Raw genomic sequence first — 21238 nt, 5'->3', positions numbered from 1 at the left:
TACTCTGGGTCATCTTCTCCCAATTTGGGATTACCCGGCCCCTCTGCCTGCCTCGAGTGATTGACGGACACTGCTGATATTTCAACAGACCAGGTACAGTTCATTCATAGAATGGAGGCTGGCACAGCGGCTGGGGAATCACAGACAGGGAGGAGAAGACCCCTTGCACAGTTAATGTTTCAGTGCCATTACAGCCATATCTTTACTTTACAAAATTGTACAGACAGTTTCACTAAAAATATGAAATGTCATTAACAAAGAGAAAAAAAAAAGGGCAGTGAATATTTGTATTGACGACCTATTTAAAATATATTCAGATGTAGAGACAATCTATGCAGCCATTAAACAGGTCAGGCATACCTTGGCATCACCATCAGGCAGGAACAGGTACGCTCCACTTTTATCCCTGTTGTTTGTAGTACCATACCAGCCAAAGTCCACCCTTACATTATGAATTTTTCCATCTTCCTTTAGTTTCAGTTGCTTAAAAAATAATAAACAAGTGCACAAATCATTTTAATGACAAAAATCAGGTTTTGAAAAGGAGGGGGGAATGCTGTAAATCTGTTTTAAAGATTAGATTGATAAAAATGTATTATAAAATAAATAAATATAAAATAAAAGCCATTGAGCCTCATAATAAGCTAAACTTTTTTTTTTAATAGAGGTAACTAATAAGCAGTTATCGCTATATGCTCCAATAATTATACTTCAGGATAGCTCTATGACAAATAGGGGATGGACACTGCTTCCCTTCTTCCCATGCATAGTGACCTCTGCACAGATTATACAGCATGTCTACAAAACCACCTCTCTAAGGCTTCTGCCACACTTACGTGACAAAATGTAACGTTTTTGTCACGTACGTGTTAAAGGGGTGGTTTGTTCCTCGTGTGCAGTTTTTGTGGCACGTACGTGTTCTCCGTGTGTTATACGGAATAACACACGGAGAACGGAAAGTCCCGCCTACCTGCATCATCTGTCGCTGTCTTTGGTGCTGAATGACAGCGTCAGGCCAAAGCAACGCCCCGCTGACGCTGTTTCCGGCCCCCAGTGAAGAAAAAGCGTTGTTCAAATTCACTGGGGGACGTATGCAGGGGACAGCCGTGGCAGAGACTGCAGGTATGGTGGAGGTGAGTATGTGTTTTTATTATTTTTACACTGACAAGTGTCTTTCTCCGGCGCGTGTCACGTGGGCCCGCATCTACACTACATCCGTGTGACATCCGTGCTGCCAGCGCAACACGGACATGTCAGCGGTTTTAAAAAACGGACACATGTAAGTACGTAACGGACACACGTTCCGTTCCTGAATACTTACATGTGTCCAAAACAATAACAATACATAGGACCACGTGGGCCTGTGTCTCCGGTACGTGAAAAAAAAGTCACACGTACCGGAGGCACGTGAGTGTGGCAGAGGCCTAATGCAAAGTCAAGCTATAGGATCCCCAAATTTAGGAAATGCTGTTAGCGGAGCAGAGCTCAGACAGGATGCCTTCCCCTCCCAATAATCAATTACAAAAAAAGACTAGAAAGTATGTAGTTTCAGTATTTAGTTTTATCTAGTACAAAACATAAAACAAATCTAAATGATGCATTACATTTATGTTTTGCACCTAAAATTGTAATACAAACCTAAATGTGACATCTGATCCACAACAGCAGATTGCGTGCTTATGAGAATACAATACAATTTTTTTGTATCAGGAATGAAAATCTAAAGACGTTGGCTATAAGAGATTGTATTTTTTATTTGCTTATACAATATTCCAGTCAAATTCACCCACAAAATGATTATTCCCCCTGCATAGAGACGAGACTCTTACCTCCAGTAATCCAGAGGTCTGTGAAAACCAAAGCTTCACATAGGAATTCTCTATAGTCAAGTCGGTGACAATGTTATCCAGCTCATTGACGTGGAACAGTCCATCAGGCAGGACGTTATTATTTCTGCCTCTAGTAAAGATGGTGTATTCAGCCTTCACAGACTCTGCATCATCAGCTTCTACAAGCTGGTAGACAGCCAGGCCAAGAGGTGGCAAGTGTGCCACAAAAGAGGCCTAAAGGGCAGGATTGGGGAGACAAGAGGTACAAGAAACTCTGAAGGGTTTATAATGAAGCAACAAAGTAAATGACCATATGTTTCCATTAACAACTCAAAAGCATTATTTTTTTGGCAAGAAGGAACCTTTACAGAAGACACAAAGGAGGATGCCCAGCTAAATTGTACTCCCTCATCCCTAAATGGGCGATTGCCCTCTCTTCGGGTTTCCGACCCCCTCCCGCTATGTGACCACTTTTCAGCTTTGCTGTCATTGTCTGAGTCATTGCAACTTTCCCAACACAAGTCTATGAGATTTAACGTTCGTTCAGATGTCTGACATTTTTCTCATGTGCAAAAAACAACCCGAGATGGTCACTATATTATAAATATACACATATATTATATATATATATATATATATATATATATATATATATATATATATATATATATATATATATATATATATATATATATATATATATATATAGAGATTTATATGTACACATTATAGCTTCTAAATCAATCCTTGGAAAAACAGACTAGACCTTAGAAGAGATCCAAGTACTGTCTGATTTTTGTCAGAGATACATAGACTTGCACTGGCCAATTTAATTCAACATTCAAATCACTGTCAGACAAGTCCCCATGCTTTCGTGAGGATCACTCAGCCTTAGAACAATAAATCAGTTATGTGACTTACTCAACAGACCGTCATAATCTCAACTGGTATCCATCAAAAACACGGATAGCACCCATACAAGAAAAATGGACGTCTGAACAAGGCCATACAAAAAAAGATGCATTTGCACAACTTTTTGGTCAACGGATTGCTCCCGGAGGCGTTCCAACAGATGATTACTGGAAAGGTGAACTTAGTTTAACATTGCTTCTTAGCATGGCATTTCCCTCTGTAGGTTTGTTTTAATTTTTTTATGACTAAGTGAGGTTTTATACCCAGCAGGAGGAAGCATGTAACAATCTATTGTGTAAGATTTTTCTTCTGCTAGGATTTGTCCTTGTTTTTACAAAAAAACAAAAGGTAAAAAGCATTAGTAGAAATTGGATCTAAATATGTCAAAATGTTCTGTTCTATTTGTTCTATCTAAAGTATAGCAGTATATAGACAAAATTAAGGGCACCTATTAATTTCAAGCACATGCTGGGTATTACAAGAGGACAAGATGGCAGCTGTTGTGGCCTTCAGCAGCCCCCAGCAGCACTGATAACTAGTGATGAGCAAGCACTACCATGCCCCATGCTTGGGTGCTCGAACGCGAAACGAGCAGGTCGGACGCTTGGACAGGCTCGACCCTAGCATTATAGCAGTCAATGGGAAACTAGCACTTTTCCAAAAGGAAAAAAAGACTTTTATAATGGTATTTTCTATCCAAGCACTGATTGGGCGAAGGTCATTGTGAAAGGAGGGATGAGCTGTGACAATAATCTATTGTGAATGGTAGATCTTATGTAATTGTTTATTGAAGTTTTGCTTTTCATTGCAATCCTGTCTGATTATAATAACACTACTAAAGTCTTCGGTACAGACTAGGCAGTATGAGCCTATTGTTAAGCTTACAGGCCAGTGTGAATATTGCAAGATGATGTTTTTTATGTAGTTAGATTGTCAATAAATTGCAAAATTGACAAAAACATTATCAAGTTTTTTTACAAATAGATTTACCATAAAACAAAATTTAGAAAACAATTCCAGTATTTTTTTTCCACCACTGGAATGGTGCTTTCAATTTATGCCTCTTGCCCCCAGTCTTACACTTCTACTTTAGCATCTTCACCCTTTTATTGACACCTCTGTAGTCTGCAGAAGTAATGTTGTCACAAGCTCTTGACACACGTCAGAGCCAGAACGAGGCTCTCAGACTTGTATTGAGTTGTGCCCTACAGAGTCACAAACTGCCGGAGACCGAAAAGAACAGTAGGGATAAAAGATGAAGACACTGGAGAGTGAGTATAAGGCTGGGAGCAGGCACCTTACATTAGAAGAAGCACCACTCCATCACTAAAATTTTAAAATAAATAAATTGTGGAGTGGTGCTTTAAAAATAATTTTTTTTGCCACTGTAATTATAAAACTTCTTAAATTAATGAAATGTTGCCTCGTAGTGTTGCTACGTAAATGGAACTTCGAAATCAGTTTAAGTGATTTACTACAATGTTGATAAATATGTTTTTCATGGACAATTGACTGCCAATTCTCTAAAATATCATCCCTCATTGTACTGGTCAGGGCCGTAAGCAAAAGATCTTCGAGTCACATACTACATGAAAAATCAGGCTGCCCTACAATGAATAACTCCTGTTCATGTAAAGAAGCATTTGAAGATATCCTGTTCCCATATTAAAAAAAATCAAGGGGACAGTGTGCGACATATATTCTACTGCTGAAACAATATGCCCAAATTAATAAAAAAGCAGCAATTACAATTTACACAGGCTATAAAAAACTAAGACGACAATTTATATCCACAGTTTAGCAATGCATATTTGCGCTAATACCTGATAAGTGTCTGGTGACATGGCTGTAGCGCCGTCCCATACCGCACTGATTTGCGCCTTTACAGTTTTTCCTGCAGCATTTAGAACTTTTGTTTTTGGCGAACTAACAAATACAGAAACCACTGAGATACGTTCTTGTTCAAATGGATTATAAATGGCAACAGACCTGTAAAAAGTAAATAAGTGAAACCATAACTAACAAGAAAAACAAAAATACATCAAATAGTCTCATATACCGTATTTTTCGGACTATAAAGGTACGCGCCTACGATCAGGAATAGCAGAGTTGTGGACGCAGTGTGTTTTCACCGTGTCAAAAACTCTGTGTTTTACAGTAGAAGCACTATGAATGGGACTTCTAGAAATCCCATGCCCACCGTGCTTCTTTTCTCTGCAGCGTAAACTGACTTGCGGCTTACTGAGCCGCAGCATGTCAATTTAAGCTTGTGGAGACGCGAGTGTTGTCTGCAGGGAGAGCACAGCAAAAGTCTACAGAACCCCAAACCCTGATCGTGGGCACGAACCGCTGCGTTCTCTTGCAGAGAATGCTTGTGTCTTCACAGAAGACACGCTGCGTCCTGGACACACTGTGTGCTGATCATGGGCACACACCCTAAGGGGGACTTTGCACGCTGTGACATCGCTACTGCGATCTCATCAAAGTCAAATCAAAAGTGACGCACATCCGGCACCGGTAACGACGTTGCAACATGTAAAGCCTAGATGCGCCGATAAACGATCGCAAAAGCGTCAAAAATCGGTGATCTGTGTAGCGCCGGTCATTTTCATAATGTTGCACCAATAGGAGATACGATGTTGTTCCTCGTTCCTGCGGCAGCACACATCGCTCTGTGTGAAGCCGCAGGAGCGAAGAACATCTCCTTACCTGCCTCTACCGGCAGTGCAGAAGGAAGGAGGTGGGCGGGATGTTTATGTCCAGCTCATCTCCGCCCCTCCGCTTCTATTGGCCGCCTGCCGTCGCACGACCCGCCCCCTTAGGAAGGAGGCGGGTCGCCGGCCAGAGCGATGTCGCAGGGCAGGTAAGTGCATGTGAAGCTGCGGTAGCGATAATGTTCGCTACGGCAGCTATCACAAGATATCGTATGTGCGACGGGGGCGGGTACTATCGCGCTCGGCATCGCTAGCCGATGCTAGCAATGTCGCAACATGCAAAGTACCCCAAGACGCACTTTTTTACCCAAATTTGGGAGTAAAATGGGGGTGTGTCTTATAGTCCAATTATACCTTGTATTGGACTTTGTTGTCCCTAGCTCAGTTTTCATTTTTTTCAAACAGCACTGGTAAAAAGAAAGAAAGACTGTGATTGGATTCTACAGTGAACAAAGACCATTTTTTTTCTAAAACTGTACTTCCTTTTATGGCCATACCAAGTTTGAATTGTTTTACTACTCTTCTACGATAAAAACTGTATAAAAACTGAATAAAAAAATAATTTGTTTTAAAAAAAAGGGAATTTAACATTCTTCATATAAGACAGCTTATGTGTCAATTAATGTGACTTTGGTGGTGACAGGCAGAGGGGTAGAAGGAGAGAGAGACTAAAGGTGGCTTTACATGCTACGAGATCGCTAAAGCGATCTTGTTGGCGTCACGGAATTTGTGACGCACATCTGGCCGCTTTAGCGATGTCGTTATGTGTGACACCTATGAGCGATGTTGAATCGTCGCAAAAACGTTCAAAATCGCTCATCGGTGACATGCCCCCCTCTTCCCAATTATCGTTGCTGCTGCAGTAACAATGTTGTTTGCCGTTCCTGCGGCAGCACACATCGCTATGTGTGACGCCGCTGGAACGCCAAACATCTCCTTACCTGCATCCACCAGAAAAGGAGGAAGGAAGGAGGTGGGCGGCATGTTCCGGCCGCTCATCTCCTCCCCTCCTTTTCTATTGGGCAGCGGTTCAGTGACGTCGCTGTGACGCTGAACGAACCGCCCCCTTAGAAAGGCGGCGGTTCGCCGAACACAGCGACGTCGTTGCACAGGTATGTGCGTGTGATGCTGCCATAGCGATAATGTTCACTACGGCAGCGATCACCACATATCGTGCCACCGACGGGGGTGGGTGCTATCACACACGACATCGCTAGCCGATGCTAGCGACGTCGCAGCGTGTAAAGCACCCCTTAGTTGCAATGTCTATATCTATCTATCTATATCTAATCTATATACAGTCAGGGCCAGAAATATTTGGACAGTGACACAAGTTTTGTTATTTTAGCTGTTTACAAAAACATGTTCAGAAATACAATTATATATATAATATGGGCTGAAAGTGCACACTCCCAGCTGCAATATGAGAGTTTTCACATCCAAATCGGAGAAAGGGTTTAGGAATCATAGCTCTGTAATGCGTAGCCTCCTCTTTTTCAAGGGACCAAAAGTAATTGGACAAGGGACTCTAAGGGCTGCAATTAACTCTGAAGGCGTCTCCCTCGTTAACCTGTAATCAATGAAGTAGTTAAAAGGTCTGGGGTTGATTACAGGTGTGTGGTTTTGCATTTGGAAGCTGTTGCTGTGACCAGACAACATGCGGTCTAAGAAACTCTCAATTGAGGTGAAGCAGAACATCCTGAGGCTGAAAAAAAAAGAAAAAATCCATCAGAGAGATAGCAGACATGCTTGGAGTAACCAAATCCACAGTCGGGTACATTCTGAGAAAAAAGGAATTGACTGGTGAGCTTGGGAACTCATAAAGGCCTGGGCGTCCACGGATGACAACAGTGGTGGATGATCGCCGCATACTTTCTTTGGTGAAGAAGAACCCGTTCACAACATCAACTGAAGTCCAGAACTCTCTCAGTGAAGTAGGTGTATCTGTCTCTAAGTCAACAGTAAAGAGAAGACTCCATGAAAGTAAATACAAAGGGTTCACATCTAGATGCAAACCATTCATCAATTCCAAAAATAGACAGGCCAGAGTTAAATTTGCTGAAAAACACCTCATGAAGCCAGCTCAGTTCTGGAAAAGTATTCTATGGACAGATGAGACAAAGATCAACCTGTACCAGAATGATGGGAAGAAAAAAAGTTTGGAGAAGAAAGGGAACGGCACATGATCCAAGGCACACCACATCCTCTGTAAAACATGGTGGAGGCAACGTGATGGCATGGGCATGCATGGCTTTCAATGGCACTGGGTCACTTGTGTTTATTGATGACATAACAGCAGACAAGAGTAGCCGGATGAATTCTGAAGTGTACCGGGATATACTTTCAGCCCAGATTCAGCCAAATGCCGCAAAGTTGATCGGACGGCGCTTCATAGTACAGATGGACAATGACCCCAAGCATACAGCCAAAGCTACCCAGGAGTTCATGAGTGCAAAAAAGTGGAACATTCTGCAATGGCCAAGTCAATCACCAGATCTTAACCCAATTGAGCATGCATTTCACTTGCTCAAATCCAGACTTAAGACGGAAAGACCCACAAACAAGCAAGACCTGAAGGCTGCGGCTGTGAAGGCCTGGCAAAGCATTAAGAAGGAGGAAACCCAGCGTTTGGTGATGTCCATGGGTTCCAGACTTAAGGCAGTGATTGCCTCCAAAGGATTCGCAACAAAATATTGAAAATAAAAATATTTTGTTTGGGTTTGGTTTATTTGTCCAATTACTTTTGACCTCCTAAAATGTGGAGTGTTTGTAAAGAAATGTGTACAATTCCTACAATTTCTATCAGATATTTTTGTTCAAACCTTCAAATTAAACGTTACAATCTGCACTTGAATTCTGTTGTAGAGATTTAATTTCAAATCCAATGTGGTGGCATGCAGAGCCCAATTCACAAAAATTGTGTCACTGTCCAAATATTTCTGGACCTATCTATCTATCTATATATATATATATATATATATCTATATCTATATCTATATATATATATAAATGTCTAGCTATAGATTGATCAATAAATATCTGTATATAACTATAAATACACACACACACACATTTGGGAAAAAAGAAAAAAAAAGTTAAAAATAATCTGTTTGCCCAATGAGAAAAAAAGAAAAAAAAAAAAAAAAAAAAGAAGATCACATGTTTAAGTCCTCTCAAGGGAGTAATAAAAATTGCAAAACTTCAAAATCTATTATTCATCTTAGATCATAGCTCCCAACCATGCCAGATTTAGCAGAACTGTCCTGATTTGCAGATTTGAGGGCTCTGTCACCGCCATCTCGGCAATTACGGATTTTGTCCCAGCTACTCCTCCTCCTCTTAGTGCATAAATTAAATTCTTCTCCTCTAGTTTTCCCCAAACGAAAACTTGTGATCTCTTAAATTCTCCTCCTCTCTAGTTCTGGCTGCTGTGACTATCACTATTATGCACACACACATTATATACATCTATGATCTTAGGTTCGGATTATTAATACTTCCACAGTGCTGTGTATTATACAATCAGGACGACCCACCGGCGGGATTTGATCGGCTGTGGTGCAATGGCAGACCCAGAGGCTTTCATTTGCCAAAGCAACACAAAATAACCCAAAGATTGCACTGTGAGGGTGCCAGTGGGAGGCTATAGGGAACTCTCCTCCTCTCAAAATCCTTATGTGATGCATGGATACTGAGGATTTTGTATGAGGCTTTAAACTGCAAGGATCAATGAGAACACCAGTTCTAGCAGTTATAGTAGGATCCTGGCTGGGAATATCAGCAGCTGCAGCTTCTGTACCGTGTGATCAGCATGACTTATATGAGTCATGGAACACAAAGTGACAAGTGCTCATAATTTATATGTACGTCACATAGCATTAAGTGGTTAAAATCTCAAAAAGTTATATTCTCAGAAAGATTTTAATTATATTTGTACCTGTTGGCGGATAAATATCACACCCTTATACTGAAATGCTAGAAAGTACAAAATATGTGAACTAATGGAGCGGACATCTATAGCCACACAACCGAAATATAACTTTTATATATATATATATATTTCAATTATGTAAAGACTAGAAGGTGGCCTGATTCTACGCATCGGGTATTCTAGAATTTACGTATTGTGTAGTTAATGTATGATTTTTGTTATATATATAGATGTTGTGGTCTGTAGTTACCAAGTGTTTGTGTAGGGCGCTGTACATGTTCTGGGTGTTGTCTGGGTGTGGCAGGGGGTGAGAGCGGTGTTGTATGTGTGTTGCGTTGTTTGTGGAGCGCTGTGTGTCTCTAGCGTTGTGTGGGTGTGTGTGTGTTGCGCGGTTTGTGTGGGTGTGGTGTGTTTTGGGGGGGGAGGTATGTTTTGTGCAATGTGTGTATGTTGTGTGGTATGTGCGTATATTTATGTATGCCGCGGTGTTTGTGTGTTGGGTGTTGTGTGTGTGCAGCGTTGTCTGTGTGTGTGTGTGTCTGTGTAGGGTGGTGTTTGTGGTTCCCAGTGTGTGTGTGGTGTGTTTGTGTGTGTGTGTCTTGGGGGGAGGTGTGCACCTCCCATCGTGCTCCATCCCCCATGCTGCGCACCCCCCATCGTGCTCCATCCGCCATGCTGCGCACTCCCAAACGTGCTCCATCCGCCATGCTGCGCACTCCCAAACGTGGTCCATCCGCCATGCTGCGCACTCCCAAACGTGCTCCATCCGCAATGCTGCGCACTCCCAAACGTGCTCCATCCGCCATGCTGCGCACTCCCAAACGTGCTCCATCCGCCATGCTGCGCACTCCCAAACGTGCTCCATCCGCCATGCTGCGCACTCCCAAACGTGGTCCATCCGCCATGCTGCGCACTCCCAAACGTGGTCCATCCGCCATGCTGCGCACTCCCAAACGTGCTCCATCCGCCATGCTGCGCACTCCCAAACGTGCTCCTTCCGCCATGCTGCGCACTCCCAAACGTGCTCCATCCGCCATGCTGCGCACTCCCAAACGTGGTCCATCCGCCATGCTGCGCACTCCCAAACGTGGTCCATCCGCCATGCTGCGCACTCCCAAACGTGCTCCATCCGCCATGCTGCGCACTCCCAAACGTGCTCCATCCCCCATGCTGCGCACCCCCCATCGTGCTCCATCCCCCATGCTGCACCAGCATCAGCCTCTCTGCCCCCAGCATCAGCCTCTCTCCTCCCAGCATCAGCCTCCCAGCCTCCCTCCTCCCAGCCTTCCCCAGCATCAGTCTCTCGCCTCCCAGCCTCCCCCAGCATCAGCCTCTCTCCTCCCAGCCTCCTCCAGCATCAGCCTCTCTCCTCCCAGCCTTCCCCAGCATCAGCCTCCCCCTCCCAGCCTTCCCCAGGATCAGCCTCTCTACTCCCAGCCTCTCTCCTCCCAGCCTCCCCCAGCATCAGCCTCTCCCCTCCCAGCCTCCCCCAGCATCAGCCTCTCTCCTCTCAGCCTCCCCCAGCATCAGCCTCCCCCAGCATCAGCCTACACCCTCCCAGCCTCCCCCAGCATCAGCCTACCCCAGCATCAGCCTCTCTCCTCCCAGCCTCCCCCTCCCAGCCTCCCCCAGCACGCCGTGCTCCTCTGCCGACACTCACAGATCCGATCGCATACACTCACACACACTCACACATCAGAACACACTCACACACATCCGATCGCATACACTCAGACACACACTGACGATATCACACATACGCGCTCACACTCACAACATCCGGAGATACCACATGCTTCTGGCCATGTGATCCTCCGGCAGGTCCTGGAAGGTCACTCCACAGTATCGCCGCCGAGAAGCAAGCGATATCCCAGGATGTTGTGAGTGTGTGGATGCGATGTGATGTGTGTGTGAGAGTGAGTGTGATCTGATGTGTGTGTGTGTGTGTTGTTATGTGTGTGCGTGTGTATGTTCCGCCGCTGCAGGACCTTGAAGCGCTGGTAACTATGCTACCATGGTTACCAGCGTATCCCGTCCCCCGCTCGCACGGGAGCCCACACCAGCATACGGCGGCAACCCCAGCAATGCGAGGGTATGTGTCGGCTGGGTTGGCGGCGTACGCTGATGTGGGCTCCCGGGGGTACAGTACTCACCTGGGAGTCGTGGCTCCTTGTCGGTTCGGGGAATGCGTGTGGGGGGCGGGGCCAGAGCGAGCGTGCATTGTGTGAGGGGGGCGGGGCGTGGCCGAGTTGCCAATGCGTGCAGGGTGCCGGGGCGAGAGGCCAATCCGTGGGGGGGCGGAGCCTGGGCGAGCGGCCGGCCAATCCGTGTGCGGGCGGAGCCTGGGCGAGCGGCCAATCCGTGCGGGGGGGCGGGGCCATGGCGAGCCCAGCGGCCAATCAGCTTTGTGTCACCGTAAGGACACAAATTTGGAGCAAGACAGTCAGACAGAATAAGGCAATTATATATATAGATTCGATCATCGGTCCAGCTGTATTTTCTAAATAATTATTTGAAAAGCACCATAGGCAAGTTAGATTATTCACTTTTACTGGCAGAGATAATTTTCCGTCCTAATTTACTCACCTTGGCTGCCCAGACACCTTGATGACTGTCTTTTGCGGTAATGAATCCTGTGCTTTCTGCACATCATCCTGTAAAATAAAATACTTTCAGTAAATAAAGAGTATTAAATAAATCAAAGGATATTAAAAAAAAAAAATCTGTATCAAGTCAGTGACTAAGGATTTCAATTGGTTATTCAGAGGAGAAAAAAAAAAAAATCAGCCTTGGTCAGATGAAGATCATACAGCGTGTCACAGATACAGAACAGCTATTACATAAGGTTCACATGGGGAAAGATTTCACCCTTTGGAAGTAAACAAAAGAAGCCATTCAGACAGCAAGCAACTTGTGATCAATGTGCGGAGGGAAAAAAAACATGTACAAATTAGATGAAAAACAATTATACTATATATATTATACACATAAAAATATATATTACATTATATATAAATATATATATATATATATATACACACACACACACATATATATACATGTATATATATATATATGTGTGTGTGTGTGTGTGTGTGTGTGTGTGTGTGTGTGTGTGTGTGTGTGTGTGTGTGTGTGTGTGTGTGTGTGTGTGTATGTATATATATATATATATATATATATATATATATATATATATATATATATATATATATATATATATATATATATATATATATATATATATATTAGATAGATATACATATATTATACATATACACACACACATATACATATATATATATATTATATATATATATATGCACACACACACACACACACACACACACACACAATAGATGGGATCCCACACTTTTTTTTTAATCATTTGATTTATTTAAAAAAAAAAAAAAATGATGATGTGGGGTCCCCCCATTTTTCTAATACCAGCCAAGGTGCAGCAGACAAATGGGGCTGATATTATTAGGGTGGAAAAGGCCATCGTTATTTGGCCCTTTCCAGCCTTACAATAGCAGCGCACAGCCGCCCCAGAAGTGTCACATTCAAATAATGCGCCAATTCTGCCGTTGGACCCAGCTCTTCCCGAGCAGTGTGATAGCCGGTGATCGGTGAGTATGTAGTGCTTGGGGAGAAAGAGAGCGCAAGAGACACCGACAGACACCCGGACACAAACACGCCAAAATCACTCCAGCATTGATTTTGTCATTCTTGAACTAAGTTGGTGAGCTATGTTTTTGTTGACAAAACCGCAGGTAAAACGCATGCAAAAATGCATGCCAAACGCACCAATTTGATAGCATGCATTTTTCCTTGCGTTTTTGATGCCCTCATTGATTTCAATGGGTGACAAATGTTGACAAAATGCAAGAAAGAATGAACATGCTGCTTCTTTTTTGTCACAAACTTTTGACAAAAAAAAAAAAACCACTGACAAACTGCAATGTGCGCACAGCAAATCTGACTTCTCAGACTTTGCTGGGAACTCAGATGTCCGAAAGTTCTAACAAAACTGCAACAAAAAAACCGCAACAAACGCATTAAACAAATGCAGCGTACGTATCCTGCTTTCTGAAGAATACATTTATTTACAACAAAAATGAGCATGTGAGTGGTGACTAAAATGATGCAACAAATCACAGAAAAGCAAAAAAAAAAAAAAAACAAAAAACAAAAAAAAAACAAAACCCCAAAACAGGCATTTAAAGGAGTAAAGAGCACCATTGTAATATCTCAGCCAATACTGGGCAATGAACAATTGATTTACTGGCTGGACCAAAATTTATGCCTATTATTGATCTCCTGAAAACATAAAACGATTCATCCCTACTCCATGTTTCATGTCGTACTTTACATCTACAACAGTGGTTCTGCTATTTTTCCCACCAAAGCATCAGACGCCAGACAGAAAAAGGGATATTGATCAAGCTGGTCAAAACTTATACAGCAGGTATTAGTTGTGCCACAGATCCACCAGTTGAGGTTTCAGCTTATAAAATGTGTATAATATATTATATCTGTGTTATGGCCAAAAGTGTTGGCATCCTTGAAACTGTTCAAGAAAATTAGGTATTTCTCCGGGAAAATTATTGCTATTACACATGTTTTGTTATACACATGGTTATTTCTTTTGTGAGAATGGGAACAACACAGAAAGCTAAAACAGAGAAAAAAGAAAAAAGGCAAACTGGACATAATTTCACACAAAACCCCAAAAATGGGCCAGACAAAATTGTTGACACCTCTCCATAATCGTGGGTAAAAAACTCTGTTTCAAGCATGTGGTGCTCGATCAAATGGAATGAGGAATATAACCCAGTACCTACAGTCAAATAAGGTGGAGGTTCAAAGATGTTTGGGGGTTCTTTTACGGCCTCTGGCACTGGGTGCTTTGACTGTGTGCAAGAAATCATAAAATCTGAAGATTAACAAAGAATTTTAGGTGTCAATGTAGTGCCTAGTGTCAGAAACCTGGACTTGCGTCCCTAGATCATGGCTCTTCTAGCAGGACAATGGTCCCAAACATACTTCAAGAATCATCCAGAAATGGATGGAAACAAAGCACTGCATAGTTCTGAAGTGACAGCAATGATTACAGCTACAGAGGTGGAAGAAGCTTGTTGATTGTTATAAGAAGAAGTTATTTATTCCAAAGAGTGTGCAACCAAATATTGAGTTGGGGGTGCCAACAATTTTGTTTGGCCCATTTCTGTGATTTTATATGACATTATGTCAAATCTGCCTTCTTTTTCTCTGTTTTTATTTTCTGCTGTTCCAATACACACAAAAGGAAGTAACTACGTGTATAACAAAACGCTTAATTGCAATAATGTTCTGTGAGAAATACTTCATTTTCTTGAACAATTTCAATGTAGATACACTTATTATCTATATGTATAATTGCCTTATTCTGTCTGCCTGTCTTGCTCCAAAATTGTGTCGTTACAGTGACAACTGTCTGATTGGCCGCTGGGCTCGGCCTGGCCCTCCCCCCCCCACGGATTGGCCGCTTGCCTCGGCCTGGCCCCGCCCCCCGCATGGAATGGCTGCTCGCCCCGGCCCTCCGCACTCATCGCCCGCTCCAGCATACACCGACTCCCGGTACACATGTGCAGGGAGCCGGCATACGCTGACGCCTCGCCCGCTCGGCCCCGCCCCCGACACACGTTGGCACGCTCGGCCTCGCCGCCGGCGGCTCGCTTGGCCCCGCCCGCGGCACACGTTGGCCCGCTCGGTCCCGCTCCCAGCACACGTTGGCCCGCTCAGCCCCGCACCCGGCGACCCGCTCGGCCCCGCCCCGGCACACGTTAGCCCACTCAGCCCCGCCCCGGCACACATTGGGCACCTATACACCTCCCCCCCAGGACCACTCCTCCCATTATACTCCTCTTCCCCCAGGACTACTCCTCCTGTTATAGTCCTCCTATTATACTCCTCTCTGAGTATAATAGGAGGACTATTATAGCATGGAGGATGGAGCACGATGGGGGGTGCGCAGCATGGAGGATGGAGTACGATGGGGGGTGCACAGCATGGGAGATGGAGCACGATGGGGGGTGTGCAGCATGGGAGATGGAGCACGATGGGGGGTGTGCAGCTTGGGAGATGGAGCACGATAGGGGGTGCGCAGCAGGGGAGATGGAGCACGATAGGGGGTGCGCAGCAGGGGAGATGGAGCATGATGGGGGGTGCGCAGCATGAGGGATGGAGCACGATGGGGGGTGCGCAGCATGGGGGATGGAGCACGATGGGGGTGCACACCTCCCCCCAAAACACACACCGCCACACGCGCACCGCACAACACACCACACCACACACATACTGGGAACCACAAACACCGCCCTATACAGACACCCACACACACACCGACAATGCCGCACACACACACACACACACACACACACAACACCCAACACACAAACACCGCAGCATACACAAATATACGCACATACCGCGCAACACACACACATACCGCGCAACACACACACATTGCACAAAACATACCTCCCCCAAAACACACACATGCAGCCCACAGCCACACCCACACAAACCGCGCAACACACACAGCACCACACACACACAATGCTGCAGACACACAGCGCTCCACAAACAACGCAACACACAAACACCGCTCACACCCCTCCCCCCAGACAACACCCAGAACATTTACAGTGCCCTACACAAACACTTGGCAACTACACACGACAACATCTATATATACACACATGGTTATAGTTCTTTTTTGGCTTTTATATTACATGCTTGATCTATAACTGTAGGATTTAAATGCAGGAGTAAGCAGAGTCAATGTAACACTGTAAATAACCCACCATACTGAAGAATGGAGCTGATGGATTATAGATGTATGTTCCTTTATCTTTGAGAATCAGAAGATGTGTAGCATCTACGATCACCTTCTTCAGATTCATCAAAGAATGGTAAAGCCTATGGGAGAAAAAAAGGAAAAAAATAAAATTACAATATTTAAATGACCTACATTACCCATCTAAAAACAGTAAACATTTTTTCCTGTCACTGGAATATACACTCAGCATTTAAATTGAAATTCCAAGGAAAGGTTGTGGAATTATGAAAATCACAGAATCTACAGACACGTTAATATGCAATCAATGAGAAAAATGGAAACAAAAATGATTAAAACATCTCGATTTATCCAGTATCTAGTTTAAGGACCACACGCATTCAGATAGTTACATACATTGGCAGACAACCATTAATACATCTCATTGATCGCATGAGGACTGTTTTACCACACTGAATGCACTTGGGCACATAAGTCATCAAGATCCTCTTCTGTCAGCTCCTTTTTGCAATATTGCTTGTAATATTGTGAGTAGCCTGCTTGGCCTAAATGTGATCTACCATGACCAGCAGAATCTTCGAACTTTACTCCCATCGTGTACATCTGGGATGTCATTGGTGCACAATTGCAAAAGGAAGCTTAGCATGCCTATGTACATACAGGATACCAGAACATTACTCAGACAACCATTAATAACCTAATTATTAGCATGTCATTCTCTTCATTCCACAACTTTTCTTCTTTGGTGATGAAATTTTAACGTTGAATGTAGTGTAGGGGCTTTCAAAATAGAATTTAGTATTCCTGTTAAAGGCAACACCAAGCTCTGATTAGTCATAGTGAGGGAATATTTCAGTAGAGCATACGTGTGCCAGGAATGAGTTCAGACAAGAGGAGAGATCTTTACCTGGTGCCATAATCCACTACAACCCAGTCTTTAGCTGTTCCAGTGATTGCATCATGATGCTGGAAAAGTCCTAAATTCCTCCTGGCTTCTGTTAATAATTTGTAATGTTCTCCTGTTGGGAACGCCTCGAGTTTGCGGTTTCTTTGAATATGCACTTGTGCCAATGAATACAGTATCTCAGCAGATCTGAAAATGAAAATATGGAATTACACAAATTAAATTCTGTAAAACAAACACAAAGTGAGATCTTTAAAGAGAATCTATCCAGGCGATCCACCTCCTCCTCCAGACTGCTTATCTGGTCATCCTCCAAACTGTTGCTCATAAAAAAATTACAGTTTTAATCCATGTGCAAATAAGGCTTAAAAGGGGTTTCCCACAAACAAAGTTAATTTAAACTATTTTTAATCAATAAATCTTGGAATAATAATAATTCTACAATTAGAGGGGTTTAAAAAAAAAAAAAAAAAAAAAAAAAAAAAAATGATGTTCCGGTGCTGAGATTATCTTATATATGTGACCCTGCTATATTCTGTGTAATGGCAGTGTCTGACCACACAGAGACATGGTGTGATCATACCACATCACCTGGGATGGGGAGGAGGGAACAAAGTGTACAGACTGGAAAACACAAGATCGCAAATTATTACTTGAGGTAAAACATTTTTAAAAAAATGAGTAGACAAATGCTTTACCTCACAAAAAGAAATCAGCTGCGATCCTATGCTGTACTATCTTTATACTCTTATGTCCACCCCTTCCCAGGAGCTGTGGTATGATGCAGACCATGTCCCTGTACAGTCAGACACGTCCATTACACACTACATAGCAGGACACATAAAATCTCAGCACAGGATCTTTTTTTTTTATCATCCAATTGTGGAGATTATTATTTCCCCATGACCTAATGATTAAAATTAATTTTAAAATGAACTTCGTTGGTGGGAAAACCCCCTTTAACTGCTCCGGGAGTGTCAAAATACGTCTCCCTGGCTCTAGTCCTCACCCAATTTTCAAGCACCTAGCTCCAATCTGTGCTGTGTGGAAGGTGCATAAAAGCCAATTGAATTAAATATAGAATAAATAGAATATTATATTATATATATATATAGATATATATATATATATATATATATATATATATATATATATATATATATATATATATATATATATATATATATACATACATATATATATAATTAGCTGCATGTGTACCATCCTGAGAGGGGCCCGGCCGCTTCTCCGCTGCTCGGGCCGAGGCGCTCGAGGTCCGGGCTCGGTTTGTCGGTGGCACGAGCGCCTCCGGACCGGGGGACACGACACGACACGTCGCTCTGTTAAGGGAAGGCAGTGGCGGGGGTGGTGCGGGACGAGGCGTGCAGCCGGGGGAGGGCCGCGCCATCGTCTCACGGGTCGTGACGCCACCCACGGGTCGTGGTGACGGGATGCACCACCGCTGCGACTGGAGTGAAGGCAGGATCGTCCGGGATCGGTGTTGCGGCCGCAGCCTAGATGTTAGCCCCTCCGTGGGTGGGGCCCGGTGGGGGACTGGAAGGGCTGATGTTGTTGTCGGGGTGCAGGGTGCCGTGTCGCGGTGTAGTTTCGTGCCCGGATGGCACTGGTGTACTCACGATTAATTCACACTCCGAGTCACTGGTAAACCAAAGTTCGGATATGGTCGGTTCCCGCGGCCGGCTGCTGATGTCCCCTGTGGGGTTGATGGTGGCCCCTTTCCCGTGCACCTCTGGTCTGGCCCGTCGGGTGTTTGGCCCTTGGCGGTGGCGCTCACTCGGTCTCGGTGGGCTTTTGCCTTCTTTCGGGACTTTGGGTGTGGATGAATCGGTGAGGTCCAGCCAGCAATCAGTCAATTCGCCTATACTCAGTGGCTTCTAAGCTAGGACTGGCTCTGAGTACCCGGTTTCTGGTGCTCCGGTACACGGTTGACTCCCCGGTTCAGGATGGGCGTGCTCCAACCCAGGCCCGGTCCATACGGTTCTGCCGGTTGCTGTACCGGTACTCCTGCAGGCGGCCACCGTTTGCCTGCCTGACGTTTTCAAGGGGCCCAGGCTCCTACCCGGGTCTTTGACAGCTCTGCTCCTCTACCACTTCACTCTCTCTCTTTAGAACTTGTCTAACGGTTTGTATTTCCTGCCTCAGGACAGTAGTCTCCTCGGTGGGCGTGCCTTTCCGCCTGACTCCGCACACCTGGTGTGCCCTACTGGCCCCGAGGGAGGCATCAGGTCTCCCTTTCGGGTGATGTGTGTGTGACCACACAGGGGGTGGGGGTGTGTGTGTATGTGGTAGGTGTTATTACCTGTGACCCCTGGGGTCCAGGGCGTCACACATGAATTGTCAAAAATCGGGTTAGGTCCAGAGGAGTAATAAAACAGGAGGTATCAATCATTGTGTCAGTTATCTCCACTTGTTGCAAACTGAGAGGGCCAAAATCTTTGAACTTAGAAACCTTGGATTTAGCACTCTGGCAGATTTCAATGTATGTAGGCCAAAACGGCTGCAATGTTTAAAGTTGCAAGTCCTAGTAGCTGGGAGAATTACGATAAACTGGAATGAGAGCAAGAGGTGCAAATAGGTGCAGCTCTGTATGGATGGATCATCATATTAGTAGAATGGTACGTGGTGATCCAGTCTGTACATGTGAAGTTGGACATCATATACCAAGCGTAAGTTGTCAAAAGAGTGTCTACACAAACCATCAGAAGGTATTTGCCCGATATTGGGCTATGAGACAGATGTTCAGCTACAGGTGCTCCATGCAAACAAACATTCTCATGGTGCAAAGCAAGGTGACAATGGTGGATGGAATTGAAGTTATCTACTCCCACTTTTAAATTGGTTGCAACTAGAGCTAGAGATCAGTCTGGAAACCACATGTGCAATGATGAGAAAAGACTATCACACACTGGTCCTACTTATGGGATTATGTTGCATGGTGACAATGTACAGTAGCCAGACGCCTGTAGTCTTCATCCCAGGTACAGTAACACCTCAGTTACATGGATTTGGACATGGAAACCGTAGTACAGCTATTTCTCCAAGATCTTTCCATTAGATGTTTTTCAACATGACACATCCAGGCTGTGTGTTTCTTGTAATACTGTGAGCAGTTCGTATTACTGAAGACTGCTACCATGGCCTACAGCATCTCTGGAGTCGTTACCTATCAAGCACATCCAAGAGGCAATTGCCCAAGTGCATTTAGCCTGGAAGACACTGCTCAGTCATAATAACCTGAATGATACCAGTCAAAGCATCTAATGGAATTTTTGTATACTAACTGTATAGGGAAAGATTGATGATAATTCGATAATTCTGTCCCCATACATGGGGTAATGATTTTAATGCTGACATACAATGATTTTATGGCAGCATAAAAGAGCCAATCTCAAGCCGAACGAGTCTTTTGCCAAACGGCAGCATGTTTACACAGGCCCAAGAATTCGTCTTCCCATGAACATCCGTATGCAGATTATCGGCCTGTGTGAATGAGTGTTAAGAAAAGTGACAATCTGCAAATTATCAATGACCGAAAAGAGGAAAAATCCCTGTAATGTAAGAGTTATATCTATGGAAACTGTTTTTTTTTGTCAATATTCTAGTAATAGTAGAATTATTATAAAGAATGCAGAAATTACATCCATTGTAGTAGTGGCATAAGAATTTTCTAAGCAATATGTGTATGAGATATCACAAAGCAATAATTCATAACTTTCTCAGGCATACATGAAATATTTTTCTCTTTATATTACATTTTACTCTAGGTTATTCCTATGTATAACCATTCTTTATACTGTTATTAAATGAAAATGTAATTTCGGTTGATGTATTACTTTAATCATAATGAGGCAGATGTAATTCCACAACTGGATGTCCTGAGAGATTCAAGACAAGAAACTAAAAATTATCCAAAAAATAGAGATTCTTTTCTTTTTGGCACCTGAATGGTTCAAGTCCTCTGAAACATGTCGGTGCAGCCTAATTATGGACATTGGAATTCTGCTATGTATTACCCAGGGTTTAATTGCACGATGCTTGTATAAACAAGTGACTGACATTTCCTTGTTATTGAAAATCCTCTCAGTC

The 21238-nt window shown here is 43.8% G+C and overlaps 1 protein-coding gene across 1 annotated transcript in view; it reads right to left on the bottom strand.

Annotated features, from left to right (window-relative positions):
• Positions 1-360: 360 nt before the first annotated feature.
• LOC142279935 (alpha-mannosidase 2-like) overlaps positions 361-21238 on the bottom strand; it is a gene marked incomplete at its 3' end in the record, with an annotated part of 29180 nt that continues 8302 nt past the window's right edge. The window contains exons 5-10 of the mRNA XM_075332719.1: positions 17135-17320; positions 16235-16349; positions 11973-12040; positions 4565-4730; positions 1830-2063; positions 361-483 (exon numbers count right to left, since the gene is read on the bottom strand). Coding sequence (XP_075188834.1) covers positions 361-483; positions 1830-2063; positions 4565-4730; positions 11973-12040; positions 16235-16349; positions 17135-17320 — 892 coding nt within the window. The remainder of the gene's footprint in view (positions 484-1829; positions 2064-4564; positions 4731-11972; positions 12041-16234; positions 16350-17134; positions 17321-21238) is intronic.

The sequence above is a fragment of the Anomaloglossus baeobatrachus genome, unplaced genomic scaffold (assembly GCF_048569485.1).
Source record: "Anomaloglossus baeobatrachus isolate aAnoBae1 unplaced genomic scaffold, aAnoBae1.hap1 Scaffold_4453, whole genome shotgun sequence".
Lineage (NCBI taxonomy): Eukaryota > Metazoa > Chordata > Amphibia > Anura > Aromobatidae > Anomaloglossus > Anomaloglossus baeobatrachus.
Note: the sequence above shows the minus strand (reverse complement) of the source record. Positions and strands in the feature narration are given on the sequence as shown.